At 34.8% G+C, this 21,440-nt stretch overlaps 1 protein-coding gene across 1 annotated transcript in view; it reads right to left on the bottom strand.

The window, feature by feature from the left end:
* Window positions 1–244: 244 nt before the first annotated feature.
* The window catches only part of LOC129002556 (T-cell immunomodulatory protein-like), a 29,042-nt gene continuing 7,846 nt past the window's right edge, over window positions 245–21,440 (bottom strand). The window contains exons 3-13 of the mRNA XM_054430444.1: window positions 19,273–19,526; window positions 18,404–18,594; window positions 17,587–17,772; window positions 16,913–17,197; window positions 15,671–15,869; window positions 12,832–12,978; window positions 3,997–4,147; window positions 2,840–2,957; window positions 2,422–2,568; window positions 1,708–1,857; window positions 245–351 (exon numbers count right to left, since the gene is read on the bottom strand). Of these exons, the coding sequence (XP_054286419.1) occupies window positions 272–351; window positions 1,708–1,857; window positions 2,422–2,568; window positions 2,840–2,957; window positions 3,997–4,147; window positions 12,832–12,978; window positions 15,671–15,869; window positions 16,913–17,197; window positions 17,587–17,772; window positions 18,404–18,594; window positions 19,273–19,526 (1,908 nt within the window). The 3' untranslated portion in view covers window positions 245–271. The remainder of the gene's footprint in view (window positions 352–1,707; window positions 1,858–2,421; window positions 2,569–2,839; window positions 2,958–3,996; window positions 4,148–12,831; window positions 12,979–15,670; window positions 15,870–16,912; window positions 17,198–17,586; window positions 17,773–18,403; window positions 18,595–19,272; window positions 19,527–21,440) is intronic.

A 21,440-nucleotide genomic window follows, 5' to 3' on the forward strand; every position in this document is an offset into this window, starting at 1 on the left:
TTTCAAATCTAATTGTTTGTTTTATATTTCCAGTGCTAATAGACTGTTTGTTAATATAGCGGCTGTATTGTCTTTTACAATACAGCTGCTGATTATCACAATGCTCCTTTACTAGTATTTTATCATTGGCAAAAATGTCCACGAGGAGACAAATTTACATCAATATTGAAAGAAAAGAGGATGGGTCATTGCTTCAAGTAGGCAATTCTACTATCCCAGTTTGTAGAAAGCAAGCACTGGTTGTTGTATATAAAATGGTTTATTTAAAAGATCAATAGGCGAGAGGTATGACGTCTTCATCTATCCGTAAAACTCCTCCACAGAGATAGCAGCTCGTCCCACAATCTTCCACTGGGACAGAAAACATATTGTAATGGAGATAATCTAATCCATAAAAACAAATCAAACTACTTCATTATAGTGGTATTTTTAGTGTTTCATTAAACAAAATTGAGGTAAACGAGAATGGTTAATTTTGAGATTCGAGTATCAGGATTCGATCTTTGAAGCCAACTGTTGATTAATATGACCTATTAACAAACATCAGAATGGTAATTAATTCGAAGATTTCTTTAACGATTTATTATACAACCGTGGTAAAACAATGTTTTTCATTTGTATTGTAACATTAACAAAATATGCCTTATTGTTTCTTTACGAATAAATGTTCACCCAATTATCATTTAAATGAGCTACTCAGTTTATTTTACATACTTATTAACCAACAGTTGGCCCCAAACGCAAATCCCGAACATCAAAATTAAACAGCGAATTCTGTTTACTTAGTTGAGATTACAAAATAAATAAATAAAGATAGGCGACTAAATAATGAAATGTTTACAATTAATTAAAAAAAGAAATAAGAAAATCAATCATTCAATTTCTAAAATTGGCCAGGGGGTAAAATTCCGGGGGTAAAAATCCGGCCCGTACATCTTCAGTTGTCTAAACGCTAGTTATATGGACAGGGGGTAAAATTCCGGTTTTTATCGCTAATCTAATTAATCACGCTCTGGCTATTTTCATTAGACTTCCAAATCCGCGGGGGTAAAATTCCGGCCGCGAACAAACTTTTGGCCATTTAGCTTACTACGTCATAGTGACGTCAGCTTTGCCCAGGGGGTAAAATTCCAGGGGGATAAAATTCCGGCGACCCGCTCAGTAAGCCACTGCTCCAGGGCTACTGAAATCCCCACTTATAAGTTTTGAAATGTGCCTATCCTAAATCTGCAACAGTAGAACAAATTATTAAATTGTTTGCCCCATCCTGCATCTGTGCAAATTCTGTAAAAAATTTATATCTGATGTTACTTTTAACTATTCATAAATCTGCATCCCATTTGTATGTCACAAAGCTGATGCCAGGTTTGGAATTAAAACCAACGTAGTCAAATTGAGCGACAGAGACGCAAAAGAGTACACTGACGCCAGCTACCAAATTCTATCGAATACACCTACATTTTTTGCTACCAATCCAAACTAAAAATGCAAATAACTAAAAACTATAGAAAGTTTTATATGAGACATCCAACTATAAAAGTTTCTAAAACTAATACCTAAAGACTAATACTAAAACTAAAATGTTCATATGCTGTTTGGGATGTATATAAGTACTTTAGTATAACCAAAAGTCAAAGGAGGAACTAATGAATTTTACAATACAATTTCTACAACATGTATTGCTTATTTTTTGCAATGTTGACACACCTGCTTGAGGGTGAGCTAGAGCTCCACACTGAGCGCAAATGTAGTAAGGAAGTTGGCAACACTGCATCAAGCTGAGAGAGCATCTTGGTATCTGGTGTTCTTTCTCACACTCTGACATGAACAGTTTGGAGGAAGCTAACATTGGAACAAGTAATAACTGATAAGGAAAACAGTAGCGCCAACATAATAACATGTAACAACTGTTACCGGTAACTGTTAAGTTCAGAATTGATCTTTTTCAATGCAACTATTTTATTTTCCTGGGTTTTAATAATATCATTAGCTCGTTAGATTATATTTTACTTACTTTAAACCACAATTAACTATCTTATAATAACGTATTTCACTTGTAAAACAGAGCAAACTTTAGCACAACCTGAAACTTTCCACCATTATATGTCCCAATTTGTTTCCTCGTAGTAGCCAATAATGATACAAGGGAAAATCAATGCTCCCACAAAGTATAAATTTATTATAGAACTGAAATCTTCATAGTTTATTATTGTTAGAATTTACAACACAATTAAATAAACAATAGACAAAAGAAATATTAACCTGCTGGCTACAATAGAAGAGGAGGAAGTAGGATGCAAGGCGGTGGTGACAGATTTAAACTAGCTCGCTTGGCCGGAAATGTAACTCGTCAGAGACCTAAATTTACAGACAATTCTAAATATAAACATTGTTTTCCTCTATGTAGATAGAAAAGGATATTAGTCCCGCAGATAGCGCAGAGCTCTTCTTTAGGCAAGATTGCCTCAAGTGCCTCTAGTTGCTGCAGCAGGGTTCGTGCTGTGATAAGAGTGGTGGAGAACTCTGATGGCATTGACTGTAACCATCTCAACCACTTGGTCACCAATCCTGTACACATTTGTAGATCATAATAATATAATCTTTACAGTTGTAGACAATTGTACATTGTTAAGCAAATGTCAAACTTTCTTTATAATAAGTATAAAATACATAATTTACAATAAAACAAACAAAGAATCTCTTGATTACATTCAGAACATCCTTGGTTATGAACCAAAAACCAAATGTTCTCATAATTTGATCTTGTTTGAAAAAGAACGAGTTTTTCTACCAACTTTTCATTGTCTACAAATTTTCTTGCATTGTATATTTGGCTTACCAAGACTGTTTATCTGGAAGGGGGACAATGAGTTCACAGGGCTGCTAAGAAGTGAGGCAATGCGCTTGAAAAAGTGGCAAGAAACTACAAGCAACTCCACATCACCTCGTAAACTCAGCTAGAATCAAACAATCAAACTGTAAATTAAGTTTTGTATTACTACCAAACTTCCTATTAGTTAATTTTGTAGGAACATTTTCCTAGAACTGCAAAATATATTTTTTAATTGCTCCAAAATCAGGCAGTATTAACATTGACTTAAAGCCGGGTTTTCCTTTGCGCAAAACGCAAAAACTAAAGTACAGAGAAGTGATTTTCTGCTAATCCAGTGGCGGTTCGCTCCACTTCTAGGAAAACATGAAATTATCTAAGACAAGAGGCTTCCCACTCTCCGCTTCCAAGACTGGGAAAAACAGCAACTACATATTTTTTTTTTCTTTCTACACTTGTATTTACGGTCAGCACATCACATGCTTTTATCATGGGGTTATGAAGAACCCTCAATAAATCTTGTGATACAAATTTATAATGGAATAAATAACTGTATCTTTTAGTTTTCAAAATATTCTATTTGATTTGATTCAAAACACTGTGTCACAGTGTAATAGCTATTTACATTACAAGTGTAGTGAGAGCGTTTTTACATCACACAGGTGAATGTTGTTGTGCAACAAGCAGAAGCGAGTTCCATAATTCACTTTAGTGATGTAAACACGCTCTTGCATAACGTGTAACGTACAGGATTTTACCTGACCCGACAATATACAGAGGGTTACGTACAATATATATTTTTTTTATCCATTTCACTCATCTTCTAACAGTAACGTTCTTTTACAAACAAAAGCTAGGTTAGGAAAATACTTTAAAGAATAACAATAACATTCAAGCGCACAGCTGATTTCTAGCATTGAACCGTTGGCTCCATAGAGGTATACTTTATTAAGTTGAGCACTCAATGTTATTTAAATAGGTTTCATTACTTCACTAGTGAGTTTTTGAAACTTTACTTCACGAGTGAGGTAGAGAAATTGTTTACATCACGCTTGATTCTTTTTTTTCTAGGGATAGAAATAATTACTTTAGCCTTGATGCAAACATATTAACAGCCTTCTTCTGCAGCAGTGTAACGAAAAACTATTCTTATTGCTGACACATACCAGAGCTTTTTGCTTGGCTTCGTCTTCCTCCACTGTTGCTGCAAAGGTTATCCTCCATAGTGTAATGGTCAGCTGATCCACACTCATGTTGTCTAAGACTTCCCGAGAGTACGTCATCTCACTCTCTAGCGTCTTCTGTAGAGTCTGTACTCTGGAAATACCCTAAAACTTGATAAACTTTTAACTTACATATTTCACTATGATAGAACCTCACTATTCCAATCTCAGAGTTTGATTTATTTTGAACTTGCAGCTATACCACTAAACTACATCTTATAGTGTTGACACTATCGAATGCTAAATTAGTCTTATGGCCTTTTGGTTACATGTTATGAGGTTTTGTACTTAAGACTAACCATTGCTAACTATACATGTTATGGTTTTTGTATCTGATACTATTGGTTACCAACTAAATCTTATGGTATTTTGTATCCAACACCATCGGTCGCTATAACTACTGTCAAGGAAAAAAATATGAGCACTATAATAGTTTGAACCTAAATATCTCTGAGATAGATCATCTGATTGTATTTAAACAACAATCAAATTGGAGCTATGATAAATACATTTAACGTGGTAAAAATAAAAATATCTACTGTTATAGAGAAAAATGTATACAAGTTAATATTCTAAATCATACAGTTTTTTGAGATGTCCTGCATAAACAAAAAAGTTTAAACTTTTACCGTGAAGTAACCACCAAACCAATCACTATGAAATTTTTAAGGCTTACTCATAGGTTTACTGTAAACAGCCAGATGGTTTCAAAATTTTGTTTCTCATAATTTCAAATGTAAGTGTTTTTGGCTACAATCATGTCGCCAAGTACATTACACTACAATGTTATTGAGGTTATAAAGGTTATACAGGTGTTTTTATCAATCCTCATTTTTCAGTTACTTTCTATTAAATCAAGCAGTTTTTAGTGTAAAAGTGTTTTGTAAATGAAGGGTACAGTGTTTCTAAATAAAACTATTAAATAAGTGTCGGTTTTTATTAAATCTTTATATATAAATATTTTCAGTATTCTATTTATAACCTACAAGAGAATTTTCACTAGGAAGATATTACCTGCATTTCCAATAAACAGTGTTAATATATGAAGAATATACAACCTACACATAAACTAAGCACAATTAAAGTTAAATTTTACAGTCAATGGAGATTATACTGGAATCAAGATAAGTAACTGACACAACTGACTAGCCTGGCCTTGGCCAAGGACAAACTGGTACCTACCTTAAATTGTTATCTCTTATCAATTGGTTTATTTACCAACTTAATTGCTTATCATCAGTGTCCTAGAGGTTCTAAAATATTCTGTGGTTATTACTGATTACCAAACCAATGATATACAATAGCAATTAGGACAACTGTTCTTAACAAGGATAGTTTGGATAACCTCATTGTTGCAGAGTAAAATATCCTTTATTTCTACAAGCAACTGTATGCGTTGAAAATACAATAATAAATGAATCAAGAATTGTGTGCTATACTGTATATTATTTAAATTGTATAGATAGACAGTATGATAGGTGGCGAGATTCTAGAGAACAACAATGTTGGAACTTCCAGTTAGACTAGTTTATTGTCAATAACCCTCCAAGTGTCCATAGTTTAGGCCTTAATGTCCACCTATTTTTGGCGCATTTGCAAGGTTTTATTAAAACGGATCTGAGAAGCTTAAAACAATGTTAATTCTAATGTTCTATATACCATTTTGTTTGGAAAATCATGGGCTTCAATATTATATATAAAACATTTAAGAAACATTTTTTCAAAAAAAAATTTTTAGGTAAAAAAAATATAATTTCGAAAATTTTCAAAAAAAAAATAAGTTTGCGCTCAATGAAATTGTATAAATTATAGGCCTATAAATATTTGAAAATAGCCACTTTGTTCTAAATTTTATGAGGATTACAAATATATAATAATATAAGGAAGTAGATTTGCAAATAAATAAGTTATGGGCAAAAAACTGATTTCAGTACATAGCGTTTAGCTAAGAATGCATAGCCTAACCATAGCTAGGAATCTGGCTGATAATTTACATCAATATCACTACCTACTTCTTCAGGATCATCAACCAGCACTTCAAAACCACTTAAATCTTCTTATAATGCACCACGTATATCACTACTTTTGATTTTTAACACTAAAACAATGATAAACGTAATAAAACACATCAGTCATCGGTCCGGGGGAACCTAGCTGTTTACAAATACACGCACGTCAGCTGTCTGCTACAATATTTTCGGAACTAAAATGAATAGCGCTTAGAGACAGACCTCTGGAGAAAGCTTAGAATATTACGGAAAAAACGATACCTAACTCGATCCAGTTCAATCCGATTCAGTCAGTCATAGAGCCTTCGCCGTAAACGATGTCTGCGTGTCGAAAAATCGACAAGTAACACTACACAAAGTGTGCTGCTTGTCAAATTTTCGTCAAGTAACACTGGGAGGGTTAACATATAATCACCAAGAAATACATCAAAGGTGTCCTGTAATCAATAATCAATATTTTTTTTGTCTATTGATATAATATTATACTTTATTTTGACAAATTTATATGTAAACCAGCACTTTTAAATCCTACCAATGGAAAACGAGAATAAGAGTAAATATAAAGTTGAAGAACGGATTTTTGCCAAGGTCAAAGGCCATCCTTATTGGCCAGCAATTATTGATTCTATTGACACCACAAGCAAAATAGTAAAATATAATGTGACTTTCTATGGAACTCAGGAGACTGCACTAGTAAAGGAACTTGACGTTTGTTCATATCTAGAAAACAAACACAAACATGGTAGTAGCTCAAAATCTAAAAGTGGGGTTTTTACTAAAGCAATGAAGGAAATCGAGGGAAGTTTAAATTTAAGTAGGAAAAGTATAAATAAAAGTTTCCACTCACAGCCTAACACACCTGACCAGAAAACCAAACCTAGTAAAACACCTTCTAAGGCGACTCATTCCTCTACAGGAGTTCATGGACCAGCACCATGTACACAAGACCAAACACAAATTGTAGGCGTAAACATACATCCAGACTTGAACATTCAACAATGTCCACCTGATAATGGTAAAGTCACCCTTCATGATAGTCTGGCGGAGGATATCCAATGTTCCAAAGTTCAGGCAGATGGTGACATCTCCACAATCAAAAGACTTTCAAACTCAAATAATATTACAGGAGCTTAAAAAATATAAGTTAGAATGTCAGAACCAGCAGTTGGTTATAGACATGTTGCAAACGGACAATAGAGAACTAACTAAGCAGTTAAATGAATTGAAGAGAGATGATACAAAATGCATGAATTGCTACCCGTCTTTCCAAACAGTAACAAATAATACAAGGTTTTCAAGAACCCTTAGGTCTAACACAGAAGATTTAGATGTCATATTATGTGATAACCGTTTTAATATACTTCAGACAGAAAGGCAGGTAGAAAATGAGAATACTTTGAACAACCCATGCAAAAGTCTAGCCAAACCAAAATCTAACTACAACATAAAAAATAGCCGATTGCTAACCAACTGCCAGTTAAATTCAAATAAACTCTTGAAAATAAAGATTTTTTTCTGACATCCACGGGAAAGATTTAAGCAACTTATTACAACAGAGGACTTCCTTTAACGTCTCAGCTTACGTTAGACCCGGAGCCAAATTTTACCACGTGGTGGAGGAAGTAAAGACAATCGCCAAGGACATGGGTGATGAAGACTATCTACTGGTAGTGGGAGGAGCAAATAATGTGGAAACTACATCGACTAGTCAGCTTTTGGATGACATCAGCCTTTTCATTAAAAGTGTGTCCAAAACAAACCTGCTGATCGCAACCATACCTATGCGACATGATCGACCAGATCTTGACCTTAAAATTAGCAGGATAAACGCTGAGCTGGAAAAAATAACAACCTCAAGCAGTAACATGACTCTTGTACCCTTCCACATGTTACCAAGGCACTTTTTCACAAACCACGGTTTGCATCTGAATAGGAGGGGTAAGAATCACTTAGCTAAGATGATAGTGAACATCGTACATAAGAAGGAGTCACCCAAATTAAATAAATTAAGAAACATTCTGGTTGAGAGGGATACTAGAAGAGAAGTGCAGCTAAAAGAAAATGATATTAACGTGGTTGATATTAAAATGGAGGATATGATTGCTAATGTTAAACATGACTATGCTAAAACAGCCTTTGCTCATACAATTTCGGAAGATTTTGGAGATAACAGGCACATGTCAGCAGGAGTAGCGGTGGTGTTTCGGAAAATGTTTGGTCGTCCAAAAACCTCGGATTTTGTTGATACAAAACTAACCAGACAAAAGGAAGAAAATGGATTGACAATCTTCAGTTTAGTAACCAAGTCTAGGTATAATGGCAAGCCTACTGTTTCGGACTATGACGAAGCATTTTCCCAGCTTGAAAAACATTTCAAAAGCCAAGAACTCAAGAATCTTATATGCTCACCTATGGGCTGTGTGAGAGACTTAATTGACGTGCATCACTTTGCTCAAAAAATTGTAAATTTTCAAGAAAGAACTAAGGCTACAATTACTATTGCTTCCTATGATCAGCCATCAGCAAAAAGAGCTCTGTGGAAGGGCCTTTCTCACAACCACTTCCTTGAGGTACTGAGAGAAGAAATTAAAAAATCAAAAGCTCAGTTCAAAGAATCCTTCCTACTGCATGACGAGCCTCTGGAAGAAGGTAGACGCCCATCGGAGCAACCTATTGGCATCACGAGTCAGGTGACAGAGCATCTACCAGCCACTGCCCACAACCCAGACACCAGCAGCTCTTCAACTTTGGGGGCATCTCTGACCCACAGTGCTAGTGATGGTGCAAATTATGGGCAATATAGTGATTGTGAAAGTGGTAGGGTGGAGAATAACAATAGTATTTTTTTAGCTCATCCTTCAATGTCCATAGTAATATCAGATTAGAAAATAGCCCCCCATTTAAACACCGTTCTTACAGCCAATCAATTTCTTCAGCTAATACTAAAATTAACAAAACAAAGAATCTAAAAATTTTTCATCAAAACATGCAAGATTTACAGTCACGTATTGAACCATTGGAAATAATTTTGTCGGAAATTAAACCTGATATAATAATACTTTCTGAGCATAATCTTGGTCCTGTAGAGATAGAACGTTTTAACCTATCTAATTATTGCTTAATAAATCAATATGCTTGAACTAACACTACAGGAGGAGGAGTAATGGTTTTGGCAGAACGAGGTTTAAAGGGGAAACTTTTTGTTACTTTAGAATTAAACAGCCTCTGTGAGGATAAAATTTTTGAATGTTGTTTGGCCAAATTTCAGATAGGTAAATTCAAATTTATAACAGCGGCAGTATATAGAACACCTAACTTCCAAACAATAGAATTTTTCAACAGGCTCGATAACCTAATAACTATACTGTTAAAAAAAGAAAAATATATTGTGATTGCTGGAGATTTTAATATAAATATTTTACAAAGCTCTACTGAATCAGTTGAGTTTAAAAATGTTCTTACTCGGCATGGCTTAAGGTACTTAGTAGACTTTCCCACCAGAGTAACAGCTAATTCAGAATCTGGTATAGATAATTTTTTAACTAACATTGATGTCAATTTTCTTCAGATAGAAGGTTTAGTAACTGGTTTGTCTGATCATGATGGGCAGGTATTGAAAATTAGATGTACATTAGGTAATAATGAAAATAAACAATTATTTAGGTATGGGAGGAAATTTACAAAAGATAACATGACCCTCTTCAATTCATTACTTGTAAAGGAGGATTGGAGCGCAGTCTACAATGCAACTGTTGATGAAAAGTACAACAGTTTTGATAGCATATTTAAATATTATTTCGATCTTTCTTTTCCAAGAGTTCTATTAAAAATAAATAAAAATAAAAAAACATGGATAACTGAGGAGCTAAAAGAGGAAAAAAACAATATTGTAGAACTTAGCCAACAGGCAAGAAGAACAAAGTCTACTGAACTTCATAAACAAGTAAAAACTAGAAATAGGCAGTTCAAAATAAATTCAGTTAACGCAAAGAAACAATTTTACCATAATAAAATTGCAAACTCCAACAACATCTCCAAAACAACATGGGAAATCATTAACTCAGAAGTAGCAAATAAAAAAATCAAATCTGGTGAAAATATTGTAATAGAATCTGATGGTAGACTGGTCTCCAATCCAACTCATGTTAGTAACATTTTTAATGACTATTATGTAAATGTAATTGAAAATTTACTTAAGGATTTGCCTCCAGCACAGCCCGTGACTTTGACAAATAACTTGTTAAATCCACAAAAAGTGTTCCGATGCAATCCACTTAATGAGGACGAATTGGCTAAAGTAATTGATTCTTTGAAAAATAAAAACTCTTACGGATATGATGAAATACCAATAACAGTTATAAAATTTTCAAAAATCGCATTGATAAAGCCTTTATTACACCTGATAAATTCATCATTCATTTCTGGCATCTTCCCGGACAAATTGAAGGTTTCTAAAACCATACCAATCTACAAAAAAGGGGATGAACTTAATATAGAAAATTATCGTCCAGTTTCTATTCTCCCTTCAATCTCAAAAGTTTTTGAAAAAGCCATGCATGGAAGACTCATGCTATTTTTAGAACAAAATAGTCTTTTAGATGACGAACAACATGGTTTTTGCAAAGATAAATCTGTCACCACAGCTCTGATCAATTTTACTGAATCAATTATAGAATCAATAGACAAAAGAGAAAGTGTTGCTGGTATTTTCATGGACCTTTCCAAAGCATTCGATAGTATATCACATGAAAGGCTGTTACAAAAATTACATTATCTTGGGATTCAAAAAACTCCTTTGCAGTGGTTCAGGTCATATCTCACCAACAGGCAGCAATTTACAGAAATCAGTCATATAAACAACGCTATAATTTCAAAAATTCCCTCCGCAACACAAAGTATAAAGCATGGCGTCCCGCAAGGGTCTATTCTTGGACCCTTGCTTTTCATTTGTTATGTTAAGAATATGCCAAACTGTCTATGTAACAATGTAATATTTAATTCTAAACTCGTACAGTATGCTGACGATTCTAATCTTATTGTATCTGCTAAATGTCATTCTGATTTGGAAGTAGCAGCTCATATAGAATTATCACAAATCCAAGAATTTTTTGTTAACAATCAATTAATGCTAAATTCACAAAAAACTAATTTTATTTCTTTCAGCACTAAGCAGAACAAAAATAAGTGTAGCCCTCATATTTTTATTGACAAAAACACAATAAATCAAATTGATTGTACAAAATTTTTAGGTATCCATATTGATGAATGTCTTAGGTGGGATCATCATGTAGGAAGCATTGTGCGTAAGGTAAATTCTGGAATCTATGCCTTGAAAAGAATGTTTTATTTAAGTGACCTAGCAACATTAAAAATAGTTTTTCATGCCCATATCCAATCACATATATCTTATGCAATAGTAGTGTATGGAGGCACTTCCCAGAAAAATTTAGATAAGATACTTGTTTTACAGAAAAAGGCAATAAGAATAATGTTAAATCTAGATTATAACGAGTCTGTAAAGCAACATTTTGTCAATTTGAAACTATTAACTGTGTTTAGTTTGTACGTACTGGAATGTATCGTACATGTAAAAAATAACCAGGAAAAATTTAAAACGCATGGTGAAACCCATCAATACAACACTAGAAACAAAAATAATATAGTTCTACCGAAACCCAACTTAGAAATGTATAAAAATAAGCCCTCATATGCCGGTGTACAGTTTTTAAAGTTAATACCAAATGAAATAAAAGATATTAAGGATAAAAAAAAGTTTAGACAAAAACTTAAAGAATTTTTGATAGAAAAACCCATCTACTCAATAGATGAACTTTTTATGAATGTATACAGCTATAGATAGTTTTGTTTTCTGTATTTTTTGTTTAGGTTAAGTATTTGTACATAGTAATTATAAGCTTGACACTATTTATTGTACGTTTTGTACATAATATAAATAAAGATAATTTGAATGTATCTGACCCCATCGGTTGCTGGGTACATTTTATAACATTTTGTATGTGACAACATATCAGTTATTTTTATTTAACTCATTTTATTTTATGACAGCGGACAGCCAGGGCCTGAGGGCGGGGCGACCGCCCTGGGCGCTGCGGCTATAGTTCGGCCGCTTAGAAAGCGACCTGCGTGCTAATGCTAACCGAACTATAGGGGGCCCCGCGGCTTAGGAAGGTAAATAATTTAACAACGTTATCGGTAAACCGCAAACAAATATTTCAAGGGAAAGGTAAACATGTAATCAAAGACAATGACTATTCTAAAAAAAGGCAATCTATAGCTTTTGTTTTATTTGTAAAATAAATACCGTTATTTAATATACAACTCGTACTATTAATACTTTTACGTCTGGCATGTGACTTGTTGGCAATACTGCGAGTCCGAGACACACACACACTGCGTATTCCCCACATACCCCACCTACAACTGCTTGTTTCTAACCTCAAAGCTCAAACTCTTACGTCAATTCATAGCCTAGTCGTTTCGTGATGTCCGTTGTGAGTCGTAAATTCAATGTTTTTAGTAATTTAGTTCAGTGTAGTTGTTACGTTTATAAAAAAAAAATACTTACAAAACGTTCGATACCGATATTTTGGACGTTGGATCTATTAACGCAAACCCCCCATATACCTTTTTTGGGGAGGGGGCAACAATTTTAATCTTGCCCCAGGCATCTATTACCCTCAAGGCGGCTCTGTGGATAACTTGGAGGCAGTAATATCACTAGTTTTAAGAGACAAAATTAATTACGAACCTGAGAAGTTCAAGGCAGTCCCACAGCTCGGAGATAGGTTTGTGGGTATCCTGTATAATTTTCAGAGGCTCCTTGAATCCTGTGACGGAGCAAATCACTACTTGTGTTGGCTCCCTCAATCTCAGGTGATCGTACGATTGGTTTACACTGGAAAAAATCTATTTATTTATTTATTTGTTAACATTATTACATTTTTTACAAAATAAGACTTTTATACCTCAGTCATTAAAGTTTTAGCGAATTTCCCTATAGGGAAGTAGCTATAACTGTAGGTGGCACGGTAAGACCTAGGCCCAGGACCGATCTACTTTTTCATTTTGGTGTCCCCTAGAGGCCAAAAACACTATTCGTTCAAATTTATACATATACATATACATCCGGCAACTTGAGTAATTTTTGTCTGATTTTGATGAAATTTGGCTTGAAGGTGTAGGGCAGGATAAACTTGAATGAGTTCGCGAAACAGTATGATCGGACTATGAGAACGGGGTGTTATGGGGTAAAAATTGGTTTTTCTCATTTTTGACCCTCGAAACATAAAATTTTCCAATTTCTCTTCACACCATTTCAAAGAGCTTAAAAAACAAATAATGTGGTATATTGGAGTGTTTTGTGGGGTTATTGGTTACGGAGAAAATTGAATAAATTGTAAATTTAAAATTCCTATGTTATTCTTATGGAGAATAAGTAAACTGTTGTAGTTTGCTTGTTTATTGATATACAGTGTTTTTTTTTTTTAACTTGCTTCTTTATTTATATAAAAACTACTAATAGATAGAAATATGCAGTTTGCGGTTATCATCTATTGACGTCGAGGCCACAATTGTTGCATCAAAGGGGGTGAATGGGAACGTTGAAATCACAACTATTGTGGCCTATGTCAATAGATGATTCCCACAAACTGCATATTTCTACCTGTTGCAGTTTTTACATAAAAAAAGAAGCAAGTTAAAAAAAACACCCTGTATTTTGATCAAACTTGGAAAATCATTTATTAAGCTATTAATATTTTACTAAAAATCATTTTATTGCCCTTCCTGTAGTACAAACCACTTTATTAAAAACCTTTATTATTTATCACTTTACTAGCAGAGTACCCGTCCTTCGTACGGGGTTGGCATATAAGTATCAAATGCTTATAGCAGTTATGAGTGAGGACATGGTTTAAGAAATTTCGGTTCTTTTTGAAGTTCGTTCGCTACGCTCACTCACCTTTAGGTTGGAGCTCGTTCGCTGCGCTCACTTTCCTTCAGGTTAGCTCGTTCGCTACGCTCACTTGCCTTCAGGTTAGCTCGTTCGCTACGCTCACTCGCCTCCAGGTTGAAGTTCGTTCGCTACGCTCACTCACCTTTTGCTGTTGTCATAAATGTAAAAGAAATAATAGTGCTAGTGCTGCACCCTGTTGGTAATCCTTGTAACTTTTAATGCTATTGAACATCATAGAACATAACCAACTTGTTTAATTGAAACAGCTGTTAAGATTCATTAATTCCATTTCTCATAAGGTTAACATGGGAAACTCCAGAGCCACTGGGGCGGAGCCCCGAAGGATTTTTTGGGATAAAAATATGCCTATATGTTAATCGGGAATGTGAGCTATCATCATGCCAAATTTCAGCCCGATCCGACCAGTAGTTTTTGAGATTAGCTCATACAAACACACACACAGACACCACCTCTTCTTTATAATAGTATAGACTAGCTGTGTACCCGTTCTACGCACGGGGATCTTATAATATTCAGTTGAAACCTTCTTATATAAAGAACAGCAGTTGGTTTGCATATTTTAAGATATGCTGGCCAAACTATTATACATAGCTTCATTTTATGTTGTTTTTTGTTGTTCCGGATCGGTATGACAATCAATAAAAGGTTAAATTACCTCTGTGTCTGCCGGTCGATCCTATAACGGTAGGCTTACTTTTATTTTTACTATCTGATCTCGTTTGCATGGCTCAATCACGTCCTGGTTGAAGTTCGTTCGCTACGCTCACTCACCTGTATGTTGGAGCTCGTTCGCTGCGCTCACTTTCCTTCAGGTTAGCTCGTTCGCTACGCTCACTTGCCTTCAGGTTAGCTCGTTCGCTACGCTCACTCGCCTCCAGGTTGCAAATTAGCTGTTGTCATAAATGTAAAAGAAATAATAGTGCTAGTGCTGCACCCTGTTGGTAATCCTTGTAACTTTAATGCTATTGAACATCACAGAACAGAACCAACTTGTTTAATTGAAACAGCTGTTAAGATTCAATAATTTCATTTCTCATAAGGTTAACATGGGCTTCCAGAAATTCCACGTCAAAAATCGACAAAAACTTGATTTTCAAGGGTTTACTGTTAAATATCTAACTGTCTCATATTCGATGAAATACGTCTAAAACCATCTCATATATGTATAGTATTTGGAAAATAAGTTTCAGGCGGGACAGTGCTATAGTTATTGAGGAGTAGTTGTAATAAAGTGCGTATTTTAGCGTTACCAAGAGAATGACAGATAGACAGACAGACAGACAGACAGACAGACAGACAGAAATTGAGATAAGGTTTGATTCGGTTTCTCTGACCTATGAAATGTAAAAATAACCAAAAAGTTCATTATTCTAAGCAATGTACAGACAAAACTCTAATTTTATTTATATAGATAGATAGATTACAAAACCTAGGCACTTGTTAAACTTAATGTTATTTAAATTTAAATAGATTTAAGTGAAAATCCAATACTGGTAAATGGAAATCCGCTTAGGCTTGTATCTGGTTACTGATTTCGTTGCAAGCCACATCATTTCCATTCAAATTCAATTCAGCCTCATCAAGTATCCTCAAAGATACAAGTTATGTTTACCTGAGTAGAATGAAGCAGATAACATTGTTGAGGGTCAAGTTGAGGCCGTAACATCCCATGTGAGAGACATTGACGTAACTCTCCACGGGTTCAGTCAACATGTTCAACGATCCGTCGGACTTAAATGTTAAGGAGAGACGAATAATCCGAGCACTTCGAGTAACAACCAACATCACACTGTCTGACAACTTGGTAGCACCTGAAATAAAGTTAATCTCCTTATTAGATTCCTCATCTAGTACAAACATTTTTGTTAAAATAAACTTTGATTTGATTTATTATATAAATTTAACTTTCCTAAAGCAACCTAAACATGTGTCTTGATTCATTTTTGCACTGATTGTTACACTCAAAATAGCTCATTCCTGCATATTTTTACTTTTGCCACACTTGTTTTTACTTTGTCTAACTTAACATTTTCAACCTCAAACATGGATGGTGAGTTTAGCATCACTTCATTCACACTGTTATTTGCTTCTAACAATAGGCTTTACCTTCATCAATCAGCTCAAATAGTGTAACTGCGTTACACCAATGCAGTTTTACACTATTTGAGCTGAATTGACCAAAGTAAAGCCTATTTTTAGCCTTGTTACAGCTCAGGGTATAAAAACATGGAATTTAAATATTTGATTCTAGCACAATTAAGTTAATGTTAACTGGTCTCTAACAAGTTATACTGAACCCTCCCTGTAGCAGCAAACCTAAGCACTGGTTAAATCTAATGTTATTTAAATGGGGAATAAATCTGACACATTTAGGGAATAGTTTAAGTGAAAATCTAATCAGGTAAATGGAAATACGCTTAGTCTGATGTAATTAATTTTGTGTGACTTTTAGAGGAAGAAGTTATCTATTCAGAGAAATTGTTTGTCTTAAAGACAAACTCCTTTAGCATTTCCTACGTGCATTTTGCGTTAGCATTTTCTAACGTGGTTATACAGGTTAAGGTGGGCTCTGATCCACAGGGTCACTGCTCTGTCACAAAGGTAAAATTGTTTGGTCAAACATTTAGTGAGATTTAAGCCTGAGTCTTCAGAGCAGAATGATTGAGTTCTAACCACCAGACAAGCTGTGCTCCCTATTGATAAGTGATGACTTATCCCTCAAGTACAGTTCACAGTCCCCATAACATGTGAAACTAGTTTTAAAACAAACTATCAATCTACTTTAAAATAAAGGATAGATAATAGCTATGACTATTGTTTCACTTTTAGGAATGAGAATGTTTGACAAACATACCATTAATGGAGATGTCTGAGCATCGATATGCACAGTAGGTAAGTTTTTTTCCTTGCTTATCAAGATAAAATGCCAAGAAAAACGGGCCTTTGGCAGCAACGACCAGATTCCCATCACTCCACGACCAGCTGTCAATGTAAGTGGGGGCAATCTTATCTTGCTCTCCCCAGATATCAACTTGACTAGGAGTTATTGAGGCGATCGCTTTAGTTTCTGAGGATGGTTCAGTTAGAGGAAATATAAACCCTTGAATACGTCCGTCGTGGCTTCCCACTATCAGTAAACCTGTAAAAGCAAGAAGTGTTCAAACATATTTGGCTTAATTGATACCTAGTGTCAAGTTTTTGAGAAAAACGGAAAAATCAATAAGCGGTAAATCAGCATATCTCTATTATTGACTGAGCCACAAACTCACTACTACTAGTTAATAATTATCTTACCATAGTGTTCTTTTTCCAAAATAGGTATTTGGTTGTCATTTAATTTTTTTTATCCATTAAACAAACGGGGGGGGGGGGGAATTTACTGCACAAAACTTATACATCTCAATAATTTCAACAATACTCATAAACTGTTTGACAATTATTGATAATCTTATTGGTTTTGAAAACCTCGGATATAACAAGAAAATATGATTTCTGAGGTTTTTTAATCTACAATAAAATAACACTCACATGATTGTGATGACAGACGATTCCAAAAAAGGACAGTCGCGTTTCGCAGTCCACAGTCGAACTTGGCCGTTAAAGTAACGTCTAGTTCCTGTGTAGTGGCATCACTGGCTCTTACTATCCACAGTGTTACCAACCCACTCTTGGAAACAGTGGCAAACCTGCCTCCCTCACCAAGCCAGCACATAGCTACAATTATTTTTAAATTACAAAAATCAATGTTGTTAATGAACATCCTTATAGAATTAGTTATTGTAAACACTTGTTATTTTAATGACGTAAAAATATCCATACTATAGGTTAGAAAAATCCAAAATTCATTTCCACACTTATCGTCATTACTTGTTGTAGATATTGTAGAATTGTTTGTTGTAGATATAGGTTGTTTAGGATTTTTGTATTTGATACATCTTACAAATTTTAAGATTTTTTTAGTCAAATCAAAACTGCATTCAAACTGCCTTTTGTAATATTTACCTTTCTATAGGCAAATTTTCCTAGCTGCTGAATTTCGCAGTGTTTTTTTTTCTGAACCAACTAATGATACTAGGGTCAAGTGCAGGCAAGTGTGCAGTCAAATTTGGTAAAGAAAACTCAGTGCCTATAAGATCATAATTGGTTTTTAAAAAGTACAAAATCAAAGTTGAACAAGTTATTGACAGATGTAAAAACTTTTACACAAAGTTTCCTACGACAAAGATTCAAGCTTTATTATTGCAATTGAAGAACTTAGAGTTGTGTGTTTTTCATTCAGTCATTCAAAAACAACTTGATTGACTGGTCGAGCTAAACTGTTCTACAAAAAAGGCAAAGGACTAACCTGTGATCTTGACCATTTCTGCCCTGGTACGTAGCAGCTTAAGTATCTCACTGACAGAGTTTGGGGAAATTTTGACTGGATCCCAATCCTTCTGACAGTGTTGCAGCCATAGAGAGCTGATGTCTGCTGTCTTGTTACTGACATTGTACAACTCCAAACCTCCCATGTCAGTCAATACTGACAGTAGGCACCTAAAAAATTATGTAATATTGATGATACAGTAGCCAATTTAAAAATTTTTATCTGTCCCAGTAAAGTAGAGTGACACATTTGCATAAATAAAACAAGACACAATGATGTCAGCTGACAAAAACATTGGTTGTTTTACTCTGATATACTTTTCATTGAATTGGGTAGGTAGGTATTTTAAGCCAATTATGAATGGATATGAGTGTACGATGAGTGGAGCAGTCTCAAAATCTTGTTACTGAATAAGGCCGACATGTTCCTTAGACAGGACTGTTAATAAATAGCCCATACAGCCAATGACAACTAAGGGACCTACAGTTTAGTGGAATTCGAACCACTTTTGGCCTCATAGCTTACAAATTGGTAAATTATCAGGATAGTAGGCTGCTACGTATAGTCATAGTACTCACTAGTGCGGACGTTAATCCACACCAGGGAGTATCGCATCCACAGTGCATGCCTATAAACATCCACAATTTGTGACCTCCTAGTAGCTGGATCACAGGACGACGCCACCTGTCCCAGTCTTTATTTCCTTGTTTAAAAATCATACTTTTTCGGTAGAATGGGGATCTATTGATTGATTGATTGATATGTTTGCTTTCTAACTATTATTTCCCAATAGTTACTCATAGAAACCTTATGCACTATAATGTCTAATTACAATTCAGACCACTCACCGTTGGTTAAGGAGGATGCCTCGAGGTGACCACTGGATGGCGCAAGGCGTGGGAGTGGGCGTCAAAGTTCGCACCAGTTTAGGACTCATGGTGACATCAGTGATCAGCGCGTAGGCATCGTCCTTATCCAGATGAGGCAGGAGGTCGCTGGGGTTGATGCCCAAGGCTGATGTTGGCAGACTGCTTGGAGGTTTTATGAAGTAGCGACGACAGCCAAGACTAGGGGATCCACTCCTTGGATCAGGAGCCAACTCCTTTGAATATTAAGGAAGGACCATATTAAGAAATATATGAACAAGATTTTTTTACCAATTTGTATAGGTTTAATCCCCCTAGGTAAAAACTTTGCGATAGTAAGATGATAAATCATTGGCTACCAGGTAAGACCTGGACCCGGGGCCGATTTACTTTTTCGTTTTGAGGTCCCTAGAGGAAAAAACACCATCCGTTCAAATTCATATATATATATGTCTGTGTCCGTTAGCAAGATAACTTGAGCAAAAATTATCCGATTTTGATGAAATTTGGTATAAACGTGTAAATCTACATTTATTCGAACCATGATCAGGCTTTATGATCGGACTATGGGAACGTGGGTTTATGGGGTAAAAATTGGTTTTTCCCATTTTTTACCCAAAAAACAAAAAAATTTAGCAATTTCTTTCCAAACCATTTCTTAGAGCTTTAAAAAAAAAATAGTTTAGTATACTGAAGCGTTATTACGTGCCTAATAGTTACAGAGAAAATTTAGAAAAAATTGTAAATTTAAACTTCTGATGTTATTCTTAAACTTAAAACCTTAGATGTGATATTTTTAAGGACACATTTTACTAATCAGGAAAATGGAAATTCGCTTAGTCTGCAGGTTTGCTGCAGCAGGGGTACTTTGTGTATTTGGTGTTTGACAATTGTGTGGCTTTCTGACTTGTTATATTTAACTGAATTTAGAAAGACACAGTTACACTACAAAATATGTCAACCAAATGACAAATTAAACAGCTCCTATTGTTTTCTTTAGTTATTTATGATTGCATCAATTCTCATTGGTCTATATCCATGAGTAAGTACCTTGGTGTCTAGTTCTCTAAGATGAATGCTTTTCTAACGTCTTAGAAGGATTTTTTACTTAGTTTTCATTTCATAGCTACTAAAATATATTTGACTCACAGAAAAGTGGTCCTGTGTATTATTTTTTCCTTGTTAAGCTAAGGGAAGCTTGTGCCCTAGATGTTATGGAATCTTTTTAATGGAGGTGTGATTGGTTCAACAGTACCTGAACTTAAACTTACAATATGGTTGACCTTATCTATTAATAATTTTGTAGATCATCCTTGTTTTAAAAGATTGATTTCTACTGACGTCCGACACTATGCGTGAGAATGCCTCATTTTAGTGGACATACAGGTAGTAAAAGAAACATTGCTTACTGTTTTTTTACTGGGACATTACAATTCCTTGTTAGATTGGATGTTGATTTGGAAAGAGACTGACTGTGTTAAAAAACCTGTTTTTCAAACTCATTCTATTTACGTCTTGCACAGCAGTTTTCAACTCATCACTGATATGATGGGGTTTTAATGTTGCTTCCACCAATTTCAGCAACAATCAAATTCCATTTGCATCTTATTTCTATTATTTTAAATTGCTCATGAATGTGGACATCTTGGCAAATTGTAATGGCCCAGAGCCAGCAACTTGCACTCAAATTTAACACAAACTAAGTGTGCATTAATTTTGAAAGCAAAGGCAAGTGCACAAAGGTTTGTTTACGCACCTCTTTAATTTTATTTTATGTAATTTAAATATAGTTCGATTTTGCCACAGAAGTTCTGGTTAAACTGTTCCAACTGACAAAAAATTCAAGAGTGTTTCAAAAAGTACTACGTACTGTACGGTGTATAGGTAGAGTACAGTTCAATGAGGAGTTCGGATTAGTGGACGTTCGGATTAAAGAGGTTCTACTGTATTTCATCACTAGGGTGTAAAATTACTCTTTTCCATCCGAGGCCAGAAAATGAGAGAGGGTTGATAGAACACTTTTTGCCCGTTTAAAGAACTATATTATTCGTCATATTGCAAGATTAATTAAGAAACTACATTAGAAGACAAAAATACTTTTCATGTAAAGATAACCTCTCAAATTGACTACATGTATGTTTGATGCATTG

This window comes from Macrosteles quadrilineatus, unplaced genomic scaffold (assembly GCF_028750875.1).
Source record: "Macrosteles quadrilineatus isolate MER2022 unplaced genomic scaffold, UCM_ALF_1.0 Scaffold_9__3_contigs__length_116548681, whole genome shotgun sequence".
Classification (NCBI taxonomy): domain Eukaryota; kingdom Metazoa; phylum Arthropoda; class Insecta; order Hemiptera; family Cicadellidae; genus Macrosteles; species Macrosteles quadrilineatus.